This window comes from Rhinoraja longicauda, chromosome 5 (assembly GCF_053455715.1).
Source record: "Rhinoraja longicauda isolate Sanriku21f chromosome 5, sRhiLon1.1, whole genome shotgun sequence".
Lineage (NCBI taxonomy): Eukaryota > Metazoa > Chordata > Chondrichthyes > Rajiformes > Arhynchobatidae > Rhinoraja > Rhinoraja longicauda.
Genome location: NC_135957.1, coordinates 16,738,868 through 16,754,418, shown reverse-complemented (window position 1 = coordinate 16,754,418; position 15,551 = coordinate 16,738,868). Strand labels below are relative to the sequence as shown.

At 42.0% G+C, this 15,551-nt stretch overlaps 1 protein-coding gene across 1 annotated transcript in view; it reads left to right on the top strand.

Moving 5' to 3' along the window:
* The window catches only part of LOC144593884 (uncharacterized), a 222,433-nt gene that overhangs the window by 135,850 nt on the left and 71,032 nt on the right, over positions 1–15,551 (top strand). The window contains exons 15-20 of the mRNA XM_078400009.1: positions 567–620; positions 5,968–6,021; positions 6,197–6,250; positions 10,548–10,592; positions 13,154–13,207; positions 14,868–14,912. Coding sequence (XP_078256135.1) covers positions 567–620; positions 5,968–6,021; positions 6,197–6,250; positions 10,548–10,592; positions 13,154–13,207; positions 14,868–14,912 — 306 coding nt within the window. The remainder of the gene's footprint in view (positions 1–566; positions 621–5,967; positions 6,022–6,196; positions 6,251–10,547; positions 10,593–13,153; positions 13,208–14,867; positions 14,913–15,551) is intronic.

Sequence of the window (15,551 nt, the reverse complement as noted above, 5' to 3'; positions counted from 1 at the left end):
TCTGTCTGTTCTTTTCAGTAGAGGTTATTTGGCAATATTCCAGCCCACTGACGTACATAGTAAGCATTGTCATGTACACACTTAATAAAATATTAGGATAAAAGGAATATTTCAATAGAAGTAGGAGAAACAAAATTCAAATGGAATGTCAGAGCCTCGATATGGCTGTCAAAGATATGAACAATCAGATTGTGCAAGTTGTCAAGATCAGAGAAGCACAGAGAGACGTGGAGCTAGAGATTACAGAGGGAAGTAGGGGAGAGACAACGTAGTCTCATTGATAAAAATTGTCTGGTTTTCATAAGTTATAGGCACAGAATTAGGATATTCAGCCCATCAAGTCAACTCCACCATTCAATCGTGGCTAATCTATCTTTCCCTCTCAACCCCATTCTTCTGCCTTCTCCCTATAACCCCTGAAACCCGTACTAATCTCTTGGCAAATCTTCGTAAATATCCTTTTCTGGTGCTTAGAAAATGGTAATTAGAATTGTACAGGTGGAACCTTTGCATGATCAAATCTTGATTGGACTTTGTTCATCTTCCTACTATTTGTTTCTCTCCAGGGAAAACGAGGTAGACGTGGCCTCTCTGGGAAACCAGGGCCCCCTGGACCGCCTGTAAGTTCATTTATTTTTCTGTAATGAATGTTGTTTAATGCCCGTTGTACTTTGATTAGACCCAGAACTCAAGTTTGAAACTGGCACAGGCTGAAAGGATGGAAAATGTGAGGGTGCTTAGTGAAAGGAATAACGAAAAGGAGGTAAAAGAACAACAGCAGCAAAGTTACGAAAGGCAGCCAAGTTTCCCTTCAGGGTTCTGATGAAGGATCCCAGCCCTGAAGCATTGACTATTTCTCTTTCCACAGATACTGCTCAACCTGACTTTTTCGAGCATTTTCTGATTTTGTTTAAGGTTTCCCGTTAGATATGGAAAACTTGTACTAGTTTGGGATGTCCTGAAACTCACAGAAAGGAGAAGAGGGAGGCTGCTTGGGAATACATTGATAGTCAAATCCAGGGGCATTTTTCAGCAGCAGAAGTGCTAAGCTAAGGATAGTGTTGGCTGATGTCATGGACACAGAAATGTGCAGCTTAGCGATGATATAGAAAATAGGTCCAAAATTCAGCTCAGGATCAGTTGTGAACCTAAGCTTATGAAGAGCCAGAGGTAGACACAAAATCCTGGCGTAAATCAGCAGGTCAGGCAGCATCTCCAGAGAAAATAGAGAAAAAGCCATTGTCTCCATAGGTGCTGCCTGACCTGCTGAGTTACTCCAGCATTTTGTGTCTATCTTTGGTGTAAACCAGCATCTGTGGTTCCTTTTTATTACATTGTGAAGAGCCTGGTTTGTTTTCAGTTTCTTGCCAGAAAAAATAATGAGTTCAGTGACTGGGAATACAGTTTGTGATGGGAATTGAAGATGGATTTAGAAGTCCGAATATTGGAGGAAATGTTACTTAGACGTCAGTCATTTAATCTGATAATACATAAAATGTTTAGGAACCAAAAGAGGCGTTATTATGATAGTGCTGGGTAATGTCTGCATAATTGAAGAAACTAACCCTGCATTTTCAGATGATGATAATGATGCTGTATACATGTAGACACAAATTAAAATAGACCAGGGACAATCAGAGGTGACCAGAATAGGAGGAAAAGGCATTGCAGGCATTCCTCTGTACATGCTTAATTGAGTAATCATGATGAGTGATGAGTTGACTCTAATGGACTGTGAATGTTTTGGAGAAGGGTTATCTGTTATGAGGTAAACAGGACAAAAGGAACAAGAATGGATAGAAACAGCAAGACACTGTAGATGTGACCGAGCTCTTGTGGTTACATCATGCACTGCTAAGACACATTAAGGGTGGTGAGTATATGGAACAACCTGCCAGAGGAGGTAGTTGAGGCTGGGACTATCCCATCGTTTAAGAAATAGTTAGGCAGATACATGGATAGGACAGGAGGGATACATGGAGGGATATGGACCAAGCACAGGCAAGTGGGACTAGTTTAGCTGGGACATTGTTGGCCGGTGTGGGCGAGTTGGGAACAATGAGTGTGTCATTAGAAGCAGCACTAAGCACTATCTATAGAGGGATGCATTATTGGTGGCCCTGCTGTGTTGAGAACCTGATGCAAACCCCTGTCCTCCCCACCCACTGTGATAATAAGCTCAGTGATATTTGCTGAGCAATGAGCTTGTTACCATGGGAAAGAGCTGTTCCAGCAAGTAAAGTGAGGGAGACAACTGCTTCCTTCACAGGTGAATGATCAGGGTGGATTGCCAACTCTTGGAGCAATTGTTGGTAGTTTCTAGCATGGCTGGAACTCACCATGCCAGTCAGGCTCTGCATCTCAGCACTGAGTGGCTGCAGCCACTGGCCCTAGTCTACCCAACAACCTAGCTCTGCAGGCAGCTGAACCAGACCTGGGCTATTTACTTCACCAGAGGATGACAGTTCATTGCAGCTGCTCAGTGCAGCAAACACAAAGCAGTTATGGGGTGCAGGAGTTTGCACTGGGTGTACAGATCAGCAGATATTTCCTTTACAGTAGTGGCAGAATATAGCTGTGGATCTTCAGACGGGAGTGGTAAGAGTAACTTTACAAGTCAGTAGTTTGTGGGTTGGAGCAAATGTATTTTAAGAAGTCCTGTGGTAGCATTTACCAAAACCGCTCCTAAATTCCTGATTGCACTCCTACCATATGCATACCATGTGTGTCATTTGAAATAAAAACAGAAAATGCTGAAACTACTCTTCAGGTCATGGTGAGCAATATAGGTTAACGATCTTTCATCTGAGCTGGGAAAAGTTAGAAAGCAAGCATGTTTTTACTTGGAGCGAAGAGGGAGGACTGGACAAAATAAAGGGAATGTCTGTGATAGGGTGGAGAGTGAGAGAGACTAAATAACAGATGGAAATGCTGACTAAGAGATTGTGCTGAAGGCTTGATATTTAAAACTGCTCTGTCTAAAAGAGATTCATCAGAATAGAGAAGAGTGGAAAAGTTGCTGAAACTATGGGATATAAAACACAACAATTCTTTGAGGCTGAAATATGGAGAATGCTGGAAATACTCAGTTCAGACATGTGTGGAGAAAGAAACACTAAGTTTACAACATAGGTTCATACATTTCTCCAGGGTAAATGTCTACAGGGTAGGTCATCAGAAATAACCTATTTAATGCCTACTCCCAGTGACTGAAGAGCTGCTTCCTGAATTGCAGAGTGTATTCAATCCACCTAGAGGCCCAGTGGATAAGACGCAATGACAAAGTGAAATACAGGCAGGAGTCTCAACCTCAGAAGCCTTTTCTGAGCTTAATCAAACAGAACAGTGAAAACATCTTTTCAAAATGGGTTGCAGAAATGTGCCTTCATCTTATGTTAGCTTTCTGGTGGCATGGATCTTAATCCATGGGTTCATAACAGAGACAGTCTCACTGCAGGCTGGTGTCAAGCAAAAATGTGTCATTGCCACAACACTTTCCCACTCTTTTCACTGCAATGCTTCACCTCGCCTTCATTAAGCTTCCTGCTGAAGTGGAGCCAATCTACAGATTTATCGGGAACTATTCAACATATGTTGCTTTCATTCCAGAACTAAGGGCACCTGAACTGTAACGGTTACGTTCCAGCATACAGATAGATAATGGCTCATTGGTTCAATTTTCATTATTGTCACTTTATGCACAGTGAAATTCTTTTGCACAGCCACAAATGAACAGGCGCCGTTTACAAAGAAAAAAAACTGTTCAAAATCCAAAGTCCCATCCATGTGTTGGAAGTATTGTAATTTTTCAGATGCTGAGCTTCAAGCTATTATTGATTCAATCACTGAAACATATAAGAGCCTTAAATAGACACAAAAAGCCCGAGTAACTCAGCAGCTCTGGAGAAAAGGAATAGGTGACGTTTCAGGTCAAGACCCTTCTTCAGACTGCCCTTACAGTTATGTCTGCAATATATAGATGCTTTACCAGGCTGTCCCCACTGTATCACACCATCCACCTACAAACAATGATCGATAATGGTGAAATTCACATCAACTTCTGTGTATTTGTTTGAGAAAAAAAGTGTTTGAAGATCAAGATCGCCAACACTCATGCATTGAGCAGCAATGATCTCTGAACTTCTTTGTGTTTCTGAAACACTGATTCCCTACCCCAGGCACCTCAAAGTTCTGTAAAAAAAGCCTTTACAAAGTCCCGAAAGTCTGCTAGCAGAATAAGCAAGAAAGTCTCAGGCTAATATGCGCAGCAGTGAGGCTTTGATTGAACTCAGTTAAGTCCAATGAGCAGGCCACAGCATTCAAAGATCTTTGACAGCAAGAGATTACAAGGTGGCCAAGGAAACGATTCAATGATGTGCTGAAAGCTTCCCAGTAAGCACAGATTCCCGGGAATCTCTGATAACTGACCACTGGTATTGGGAATCTTGTGTCCATGGGGCACACATAAACTTCAGAAGGAACTCAGCATCTCACAAAATATCACTTCTCCCACCGGGCACTTCCAGCCCCATCTGTGGAAGGGTCTATAGTTCCCACACTAGCTTCATCAGTCATCTCAAAATCCACAGAACTGGAGAGTAATGTGTGAGAAAACTGGAGCACTCTTACCCATTAGTAAGAGATCTTATGGTGAAAGAATGTTTAGGATCAGTGACCACAATATAATAGACTTGCAGTTGGAGTCTGACGGTAAACATGACAGAACTTAAGTAAGGGTAATTATAATGGTATGAAGGTAGAGTTGTCTTGGGTGGACTGGGAAACTCAGCTAAGAGACATGTTAGTGGGTGAACAGTGGCAGATATTCAAACAACTCGTCTAGAACACTCAGCAGGAATTCATCCCAAGTAGAAAAATGGATCCCATGAGAAAGAAGCACAATCTGTGGTTAACAATGGAGTTTAAGAATCTATTATATTGAAAAGCAGGGCAAACAAGGGGTAGTGGTAGGCCAGAGGACTAGGAGGCTTTCAGGTTCCAGTCACTTAAAAAGTTCATAAGGAAGAAAATTAATTTTGAATGGAAATGTATGTTTAGTATCAAAACAAAGTAAAGGTTTCAAGATGTAAATCGGAAAAAGGTGGCCCTGACACATGTGGGATCTCTAGAGAAGAAAACTGGTGAATTAATAATGGGAAACAAAGAAATGGCAAATGCATTAAATTATTCGTTTGCATCAGTCTTCACTGTGGAAGGCATAGCAAACACCCCCAAGATAACAGATGGATTCATTTCAAATAACGTTGAGGAATTTGTGAAAATCCTAATTACAAGGGATAAAGTATTAGAGAAACTGACAGAGCTAAATGCGAACAATTCATTGGGAACCAATGATCTAAACCCAATGATTTTAAAGAAAGTGGCTGTAGCCATAATAAATCCTTGGTTTGAAAATGTTCAAAACTCAGTTCTGGGCGGGTACCAAAAGATTGGAAATCAACCAATGTGACACCCTTGTACAAAAAAGCGAGGAAGAGAAAGGGGCAGGGAACTACCTATTGTTTAACTTCTATTGTTGACAAGATGCTAATGTCAATAATCAAAAGGGAAATAATTAATCATTTAGGGAAGCTGATTATAATCCAACATAGTCAATGTGATTTTATTATGCATCAGGGAGCTAGTTCAAATGGTATCTGAAATAAAGCACCACAGAGTGCAGCAGCCCCTCAGCCCTGCACTGAAGGTCCAGGCAAGTTGTGCGCTCAAGTCTCTTGGGTACCACTTGAATTCCCATGTTTCTAACTCCACAGCAAGATTGCTATCCACTGAACCATTACTGAGCAATAGTATCTATTTACTTTATTTTCAGAAACTTGTCACTTTTGGCATTGATGGTATTTTACTAAAATGTCCACCTGTAGAACAGGCAAGTCCTTTGTGAGATGTCAGTGTAAAGATCACCAATGTTTTCATCGTACTGCATCTGGTTTGTTACTTCTGCAGGGTCCCATTGGACCTCCTGGAATTCAAGGGTCTTCTAGCAAACTTGGAACTCAGGTAGGTTTTCCACGTTAACTTTCTCCTATCGAAGGTTACAACCTGTTTTTGTTTCGATTCAATATACTTAAGATGTTTTGCAATATTTGATAAACTGCTAGAAAGATTCTCATGTTGACATGTTATTTATTGAGGTGTGTCAGTTAACTACATCCATATCCTTCTGCTTACCTAGGGTTTGCCTGGAGAAACAGGTCTCAATGGAAAGTCTGGAATGCCAGGGTCTCCGGTTGGTATTTTATTGATGCACTGCTTGCAATTCTTTAATTGTATGATAGAAAGTTTATCTTGGAGATATTTGAGATACTCAGAGCTGTTAGGGCACTTCTCCCTATTAAAGCAAATATACTTTTTTTTAGATGTAGATGAGGGTAGCTGGTAATTTAGTCATCCTTAAATTCATAAGTATAACTGTATGAAGTCCACTGAAGTGCAGCAATTCTTCAATGACAGTAGAGATGCTGCAGAAGATGGAGAACTGCAAGCCATGCAGTCTTAATGAATTTGGAGTGCAGCCAAGCCCCAACTGCCTCTTGACTCATGTCTTGCCACTAAAATGCAGCAAGATAATAAGGTAAACTTAATATTCATCTCGCACATTTTAATAAGCACCTGTTAGCTCTTCATGTCCTTGATTAAGTATTCAGCCCTGCAATTAATCCTTTGGAAGTTCTCAGTTGACTCGTGATTCTGACATATTTTACTGTTAGCAGTGAACTTCTTCGGTACTAGTATGAGGTTAAGTGTTTAAGAAAATGCAAAAAGATCGGTGGTAAATGTGCAGATAGATTGTGTTACATAATTAATACATTCCACATTCAGTTCATTGCTATTTCAATCTTTTCTGAATGCAATGATTAAGTTACAGATGTTTATGTCTATACCTATACCACTTTGATATTAATGAGTGCGTTTTAACATTGAAACTCTCTTGCCAGGCTTCATTGATGTGACAGTTCATTGATTCTGAATTCTGTAAAACAAGTAAAGCCAAACATTCTGGCATTCTGGTGTTGCTCTGACTTACGTTAATAATCTACCTTAAATTTTCTCAACTTCTACTTTGAAAGTTTCTATCAAATTCATTTGATATATACACAACAGAAATTATTTTCTCTGCTATTTTAGTCATCACGACTATAAAAGAATTAGGTTTATCAAAATTACTTATTCTTTACAAATCTACACTATTCTTCACTGATCAGTTGAAAAATTCCACGCTGTCGAAGCCATTGGCACAATGGCAGTCCCAGTTGTTTTTGGAAAAGTTAAAATCCCCTACTATGACAACCCTATTAGTCTTGCAGCTGCCTGCAATCTTGTGACTTATTTGTTCTTCTAATTCCCATTGTCTATTTGATGGCCAATAGTACACTCCCAACCAGGTGATCATCTTTTTATTTCTCAGCTCCACTCATATATCCTCACTGGAAGAACCATCAGTAAAGTCATCTCAGATTATTACCATGGCGTTCTTAATCAATAAAGCAACTCCCCTCCTCTTTTACCCTCGCCTCCGTATCATCTGTAGCACCTGCATCCTGGAACATTAACCTGCCTGTCTTGCCCCTCCCTTAGCCAGGTTTCTGTAATGGCTATAACATTCCAGTCACACGTACCTATCTATGCTCATCTGCTTTACCTGTCATGCCTCTCACATTGAAATAAATGCAACTTAATCCAACATTCCCGCCCCTCTCCATGCTGTGCTCCTGTCTATCCTGTCTACTGAACTTGCTTTCATCGCCTTCTTTATCAACTTCCAACCTCCCACCAGCCTCACTTGCCCATTGGATCCTGTTCCCCTGCCAATCTAGCTGAAAGCCTCTCGAGTAACACTTGGAAACCTACCCACCAGGATGTTGGGGTTCCCCTCTAGTTGAGGCACAAACTGTCCCACTTGTACAGGTCACCTCTACCCCAGGAGCGGTCCCAAAGGTCCAAATATCTGAATTGTTGTGCCCTACACTACTTCTTCAGCTACACATTAATCTGTCCTATGTTCCTGTTCTTACTCTCATTAGCACATGGCTGTGGGAGCAATCCTTCAAGGTATAGCTGGATAAGCACTACCCGCGAGGTCCTGTTTTTAACCATTTGTCCAACTTCCGCATACACTCCGCAGTATCTCATCCCTTTTCCTACCTATGTCATATAAGCCAATGTGTACAACAACTTCTGGCTGCTTGCTCTTCCCCTTGAAAATGTTCTGCAGTAGCTCGGAGATGTCCTGAGCCCTATCTCCAGGGAAGCAACACATTGTTGGAGTAGACTTGATGGGCCAAATGGCTGAATTTTACACATGTCATATGATCATGATCCTGGAGTCTCTTTTGCTGCCACAGAATCTCCAGTTTGCCCCCCTAACTAACGAGTGTCCTATCACTATTGCTCTGCCTGTCTTTGCCCTTCCTTGTTCTGCCCAAGAGAGAGGCCAGATGCAACAGACCTGACTGCTGCTGCTCTCCCCGACTGGTCATTTTCCCCCACCCCAACAGTATCCAAAAGGGTATACCAGTTGTCGGCTGGAATGGTGGTCACCCATCTACTTTCTACCTGTATCCTAGGCATAGCCCCCTCGCTGTAGCTCCTGTCTATGACCTCCTCATATCCCCAGATGATCCAAAGGTTATCCAGCTACTGCTTTAGTTCCCCAACGTGATCTGTAAGGAGCTGCAACTAGATGCACCTTGTACAGGTGTGGTCTTCGGGTATATTGGAAATCTCCCTGACTTCCCACATCCTGCAGGAAGAGCATACCACTGCCCTAATGGCCATATCTACGGTGATAATTTACATGACTTTGCATCCTGGAAATTGCTGTAAATTGGGAACCAGAAAGGAGAGATAAACTAAATAATCTTACACTGAGTATATTTGGGAAGTGGTACTGAATAAATTGTTGGAGATGGTGACTCACAAACCCCTGGGTCCAAATGGACTTCATCCTCAGGCCTTAAATGAAAAGGCTTTGAGACAACTGATGCATTAGTTTTGGCTTTGAAAAATTCCCTACATCAGTCCAGAAAAGAGATGTAACTCCTTTGTCCAAAAAGACGGGAAGAAAGGAGAAATTACAAATTAGTTAGCTTAACTTTCCCAACTTTCTCGGTAAACTAATCTCCCCCCATTCCCAGCAATTTTACACCCCAGCTACCAATTGTCCTTCAAACATGTACATCTTTGAGATGCAGGGGGAAAATGGAGCACTGGTGGTCACAATCACAAGTAGAATAAGCAAAGTTCACACATACATCACGGGTAGGCAGGATCGAACCCAGGTCACTGAAGCAGTGAGGCAGCAGCTCTACCAACTGCACCACTGCGCCACCCAGTTCTTTGAAGAAGTAATGCACTGTGATAAAGGGATATGTTATGATTAGACTTACAAAAGACATTTGAAAACATGCCACATCAAAGGTTATTGCAGAAAATGAAAGCTTGTGATGTAGGAGGGAACGAATTGTTGTGGATAGAAGATTGGCAGATTGAAGGAAACTAAGGGTCAGAATAATATCTTTCTGGTTGGCAAGATGTAACAAATGGTGTGCCACGTGGTTCTGTGCTGAGACTGTAACTTTTTACAATTTATACAAATAACTTGGATGAAGGAACTGGAGCTCCACTTGCTTGGCATAAAGATGGATAGGAAAGTGAATTATTGAACAGGACATAAGAAGGCTACAAAACTACATTTAGGTTAAGCGTGTGGGAAAGATCTGGTAAATTGAGAAGAATGTAGGAAATTGCTGAGTTGCCCATTTTGGCAGGGAAAAGAAAAATCAAAGAAGCAGAGTTCTAAGATTCAGAGAACTGAGTGTCCTTGTACATGATTCATAACATACTAATTTGCAGGCACAGAATGTAATTGTTTATCACCAGGGAAATAGAAAGCAAAAAATAGATAGATTATGCCTCAGTTACATATGGCTATGTGAGACCACATTTGAAGTGTGTGCACATAGAATTATTCAAGGAAGGATGTAAATGCATCGGGAGCAGTTTAATTGAGATGTAGAAGTAGAGTCTTTGAATATTGTTAAAGCTGAATCGGGTAGATTCTTCATATTCCAAGCAAATTGACAGTTACATGGGTAGATGACAATGCATAGTTGAGATTAGCCATGATCTCGTTGAATGGCAGAGCAAGCTTGAGGGGCCAAATAGCCTACTCCTGCGACTAACTCGTACATTCTGACTGGAAACCGTTTTATCCAAGGGTGTCATCTCTTTGTCCTGTCATCCAGCGCAATACTCATTCTTTCATTCTTAAAAGTTTTTGGTGTCTAATTTAATATTGGTTTACTAAAGACATCTGAAATGCTGAATGTGCAGAAATATAAAGTGAGCTGCTGGACTGGAGAAATCCCAGGTTGACCTCTATTTCCTGTGGGATTGGAAATGAAGGATTGATTTTATTGTTTGTTTCTATGTTGCCAAACCTTTGTTCTTACAACCCTTGCATGAAATGATGATCTTGATGCAACACCAAGTTGATATTAATTCCTCTCTTATACCTCTGGCAGGGACTACCTGGAAAAGATGGCATTCCTGGTAAACCAGGATTAAAGGTAAATTTAACTATATTTTCAAGTACTAATGTTGTCTTATGGTAATCAGATTCATAGAGCGAAATAGCACAGAAACAAGCCCTTCGGCTCAACTCATCCATACCGAACAAATTGTTTAACCGAACTAATGCCACTTGTGTGCACTTAGTTCATATCCCTCCAAGCTTTTCCTATTCATGTATCTGCCTTATTGTCTTCTTTAGTTGCAATTCTACCTGCCTCTACCATTTCTTCTAGCAGCTTTCCAGGTATACATCCCCCTATGGGTGAAAAAGTCATCCCTCAGATACCTTTCAAATCATTGTCCTTTGATCTTAAACCTATGTCTGTCTTCAAGTTTGAGACTCCCCTACCCTGGGGAATAGATTGCACCTATTCATCTCATCTACGCTTGTCATGATATTATAAACATCTATAAAGTCACCCTCCGCCTTCTATGTTCCAGAAAAAAGACCGAGCCTATCCAGACTCTACTTATAACGCAAAATCTCCCGACCCAGTAACAACCTTAAAAAAAATGTTTTGGACCCTTTTCAGTTTAATGGCATCCTTCCAATAGCAGTGTGACTAAAGCTGTAAGCAGTACTCCAAATGCAGCCTCAACAACCCCTTCTACAGTTGCAACATGACATCCCAAATCCTGTACTCGATACCTAGAGCAATGAAGGCAAGCATGCCAAATAGCATCTTCACTACCTTGTTCACCTCAGTTACCACGTTCATGGAACTATACCTGTACCTCTATGTCTCACTGTTCTACAACACTCCCCAGAGCCATACCTTTTACTGTGCAAATCCTGCCTGCTTTGTCCCACCAACATATAACACTTTGTATTTATCTGAATCAGGCGTGTGAATTTTCCGCTTTTCCACGGATTTCCGCGTTTTTAAAATCCATTTTCCACGCTTTTTGCATGGTTTCCCCGTTTTTCACTTTGCCAAATAAACAGAGAAATCGGATCGAAAAAAGAAAGGAAAAAAAAACCGATGTATAGACTTGTAATGAACACTAGGGTTCCACTAGAGGTTGCTAGGGGTTCCGTGAGAAATCCCCCCCCGCGCGCCCTGGAAGTCTCGCCGAAAATGTGGCACCTAGGCTGGGCAAGTCAGCCAATCTCTACCTCATCGGGACTTCCACGGCCGATCGGTGGATTGAATTTGCAACCTCTGGCCGGGGCTCTGGAACTCCAGCCCAACTGGGGCCAGCAAATCTATCCCTATAGCCGACTTACTTGGCCTGCTGGATAAACCAGCAAAGCTCTGGAACCAAGAGTACTAGAAAATCAGTGGTGGAACTGTAATGAGTAAATATTAAATTTAAGTGCAAGATTATATAACTAAATTAATTAAGATGGGGTTAAAATATAAAACACAGCAGAAAAGCCAATTACCACCTTTTTGGGCTGATTATCAATTAATGTGCAAATTTACTTCAAAATGTTATTAGTGTACAGTGACATATTCACATTATTTTGTAATGTCCGTTTCTACTTTGAAATGAACTAAAAGAGGCTTGAAACTGGTAATTTTTTGTGTGTCAAATTTTTTTTTTAATCCAGTTTTTTGACCCCCGTTGTATGCCTCTCACGCAAGCGCTCGGCTCTTTTCCTCTTTTTTTCCTCGCTCACATGCCTGCTGAATTAAACCCGATCTGCAATTCCTCAGCCCATTGACCCAGTTGATCAGATCTCTTTGTAATTGTGGATAACCTTGTTCACTGTCCACTATACCACTAATTTTTTTGTCATTCACTAACATAGAATCATATTAAATTATTAGAGGCATAGACAGACAGTCAGAGACTGCCAAAAACTAGAAGGCTTCGGCACAGAAGGGAGGGGGTGGGTTGGGGGGGGGGGGGGGGTAGAAGTTTCAACGAGAGTTCCAGGGCGAGTGTTTTACATAGAGAGTGGTGGTAAATGAGGGGGTGGAGGAGGGGAGGGTGGGGATGGGAGGGGGGTAGATAGGGGGGAGGTGGAGGGAGGGGGGGTGAGGGGGCGAGGAGGGGTGGGATGGGGGGGTGAGGGTGGGGTGGGGAGGGAGGGGGAGGGGGGGAGGTCAAGGGGGGAGGTCAAGGGGGGAGGGGGAGGAGGGAGTGGGGGAGGAGGGAGTGGGGGAGGAGGGAGTGGGGGAGGAGGGAGTGGGGGAGGAGGGAGTGGGGGAGGAGGGAGTGGGGGAGGAGGGAGTGGGGGAGGAGGGAGTGGGGGAGGAGAGAGTGGGGGAGGAGAGGGTGCCGCACCAATGTAGGATAGGTAACCCAGAGGGGGAGGGAGGAGAGATGGGGGAAGGGAGGGGGGAGGGAGGGAGGGGAGGGGGTAGTTGGTGGGGATAGGGGAGTGAAGGAGGGGAGAGGGTAGTGGGTGGGGAGAGGGGATTGGAGGAGGGGAGGGGTAGTGAGTGGCGAGAGGGGAGTGGGGGAGGAGAGGGTGCTGCACCAATGCAGGAGTGGTTTGGGCCCAACGGGTCCACTTGGTCTAGTTTGGTACTAAAATTGATTCCTCTAACAACTAATGGATTTCCGTGTAGCACTGGTTCATTTCTCGCTGTTAATTCTTTCACAGGGTGATCCTGGAGTTTCAGGAAAAGATGGGCTGCTGGGAAGTCCAGGTGAAAAGGTAAAGTGACATGACAATTCAGATTAATAGGAAGAATGAGCCAAAAAACTATTTGTTTATCTCCAGCCATTCCTAGTTATCATGAAATGCAATCAGCCTGTTTCCCTTCACCATCCTGCTGCAGGTGTACAATGTTTTCTGGTTTTATTTCACATTTCCAGCTTGGTGACAGTGTTCTGTTTTGTATTCCGATTATGAAGTTAGTTGCGAAGACAATTAGTGATGAGCAAATTCCTCTTCGGATTTCCCAGTGACAGGAATTTTAACCATAGCTATGTATGCATTAATAATTTGCCCTTAGCCAGAGGAAAATAACTCAGGTGGGACAGGGCTGGAGAGGCGGGCGATGTCCAGAATGAAGCCCATACCCTGAAGGTCAGAGCATACAATGATACATTGAATTGAGACCCAGACTGCTTGAAAGTCATGATGCAGGAAGTCATGATGTAGTTCTACAAGATTTTAGAAAGGCTACATTTAGAGTATTGCACCCAGTTCTGGAAGACCCATCACAGGAAGGATGAGGAGGATTTACAGTGGGTGCAGAAGAGGTTTATCAGAACTCTGCCTGAATTAAGTGGTAATAACTTCAAAGGGAGTTTGTGCAAACTTGGATTGTTTTCTTTGGAATGCCAAGGGTTGAGGGGAGTCCTGATAGAAGTATATAAAATTATGAAAAACATAGATAAGGTAAACAGTCAGCACCTTTTTCCTAGGTTGAAATGTCAAAATCTCGAAGGGATAGCTTTAAGATAAGAGGACCAAGTTTAAAGATGTGCAGGGCAGGTTTTTTTTTACCCAGGCGATAGTGGGTGCTTGGAATGTGCTGTTAGGGATGGTGGTGGAGGCAAATATGATAGTGACAGTTGGGAGGCTTTTAGATCAGCACGTGGATATGCAGCGAATGGAGGTATATAGGTTCTCATCAGTTGATCAATTAAAAAGCTGAGTTAAGGTGACAGATCCATGATCTTTCATCAGAACTGTCCAGTTCTTATACAACCTGGAAAATCTGGTTATCTGAAATTGTTATATTCATTGTTGAGAAATGAGGGATGTAACATGCCTAGTAAAATGATTTCCTGGTTGTCTTCAAAATAATTTTAGAACCCAAAGATAGGGAGGTCAGATTGGAATGGTCAGTAACGAGACGCAAAGGTCACATTTGTGGAGTGAATGGAAGTGTACTGCCAAACGATTACCCAATCTGCATTTGGTTTCTCCGATATAGCCTCTGTCACAATTGCCTTTGTGAGTACTAAATGCAGTACACAAATTTGAAAGAAATAGAAGTGAGTTGCTTGAATTTTGATGTGTGTTTGTGATCCTGGACAGTAGTAAAAGTGGTAAAAGACCAAAGACTAGTCAAATGGCTCTTTGGCAAACATTAAAACAAATAGCCATGTGTGCTGCATGATTCTCTGATTCTGTATCAATCAATTAAATTTGATTCAGAAAAATTCCTTGATGCTTACATAGAACTGCTGTCACATAAAAAGTATCTTCAAATTCCCTCTGGGAGTGTTTCTCTTCCACTTGATCCTAATTTCTTTCTATCATGAGCCTCAAACTAGGCTCGGGTTTCTGTTTGCAGTTTTAAATGTTCCACTTGTACGTTTGTTATTAGATAACCAGGCTAACTTCTCATCTCCTAATTTAGGGAGACCCAGTAGAAAAAGGAGAAACTGGACCCCAGGGAGAAAAGGTAAGAAAAAACAAAGTTTGTCAATACGTTCCAATAATAAAGGGAATAACTAAGCAGTTACATATGCAAATGGATGCAACCTCACTTAGAGACATAAAGAATGGCAATAAAAGGAACAGGAGTAAGCCACTTGGCCCATTGTTCTTGCTACAACTTCCAACAAGATCTCTTACCTCGGTGACACTTTTCTGCACTAGCCACATAACATTTTGATTCCCTCAGTTTCTAAAACTTGATCACTATCTTTGTTGAATATTCTGAGCAATTCCACAGCTCTCTTGGATAAGTGAATTGCAAAGATCCTTAATCCCAAGGATTCATATATCACCTTTTACTTGGCACAACAGCCCAAAGTATTTCAAAGGCGTGACATCAAACAAGATCTGGTGCAGACCCCCAGAAGTATGTGCTTAGCAGATGTTTAAAAAGATAGTCAGTGTCAGAGAGAGAGAGAGAGAGAGAGAGGGATAAAAAGAGTGAATGCTGAGAGCTGGGATTGGATTTAAAAAATAATTGCAGAACTAAACGTGCAGCTGCCAAGATGGAATAATTATATTCAGAAATGATCAAAAGGCCAGATCTATAGCGGCATGGAGAGCTCAGATTGTTGAAGGCCTGGAAGGCCATGAGGGATTTACA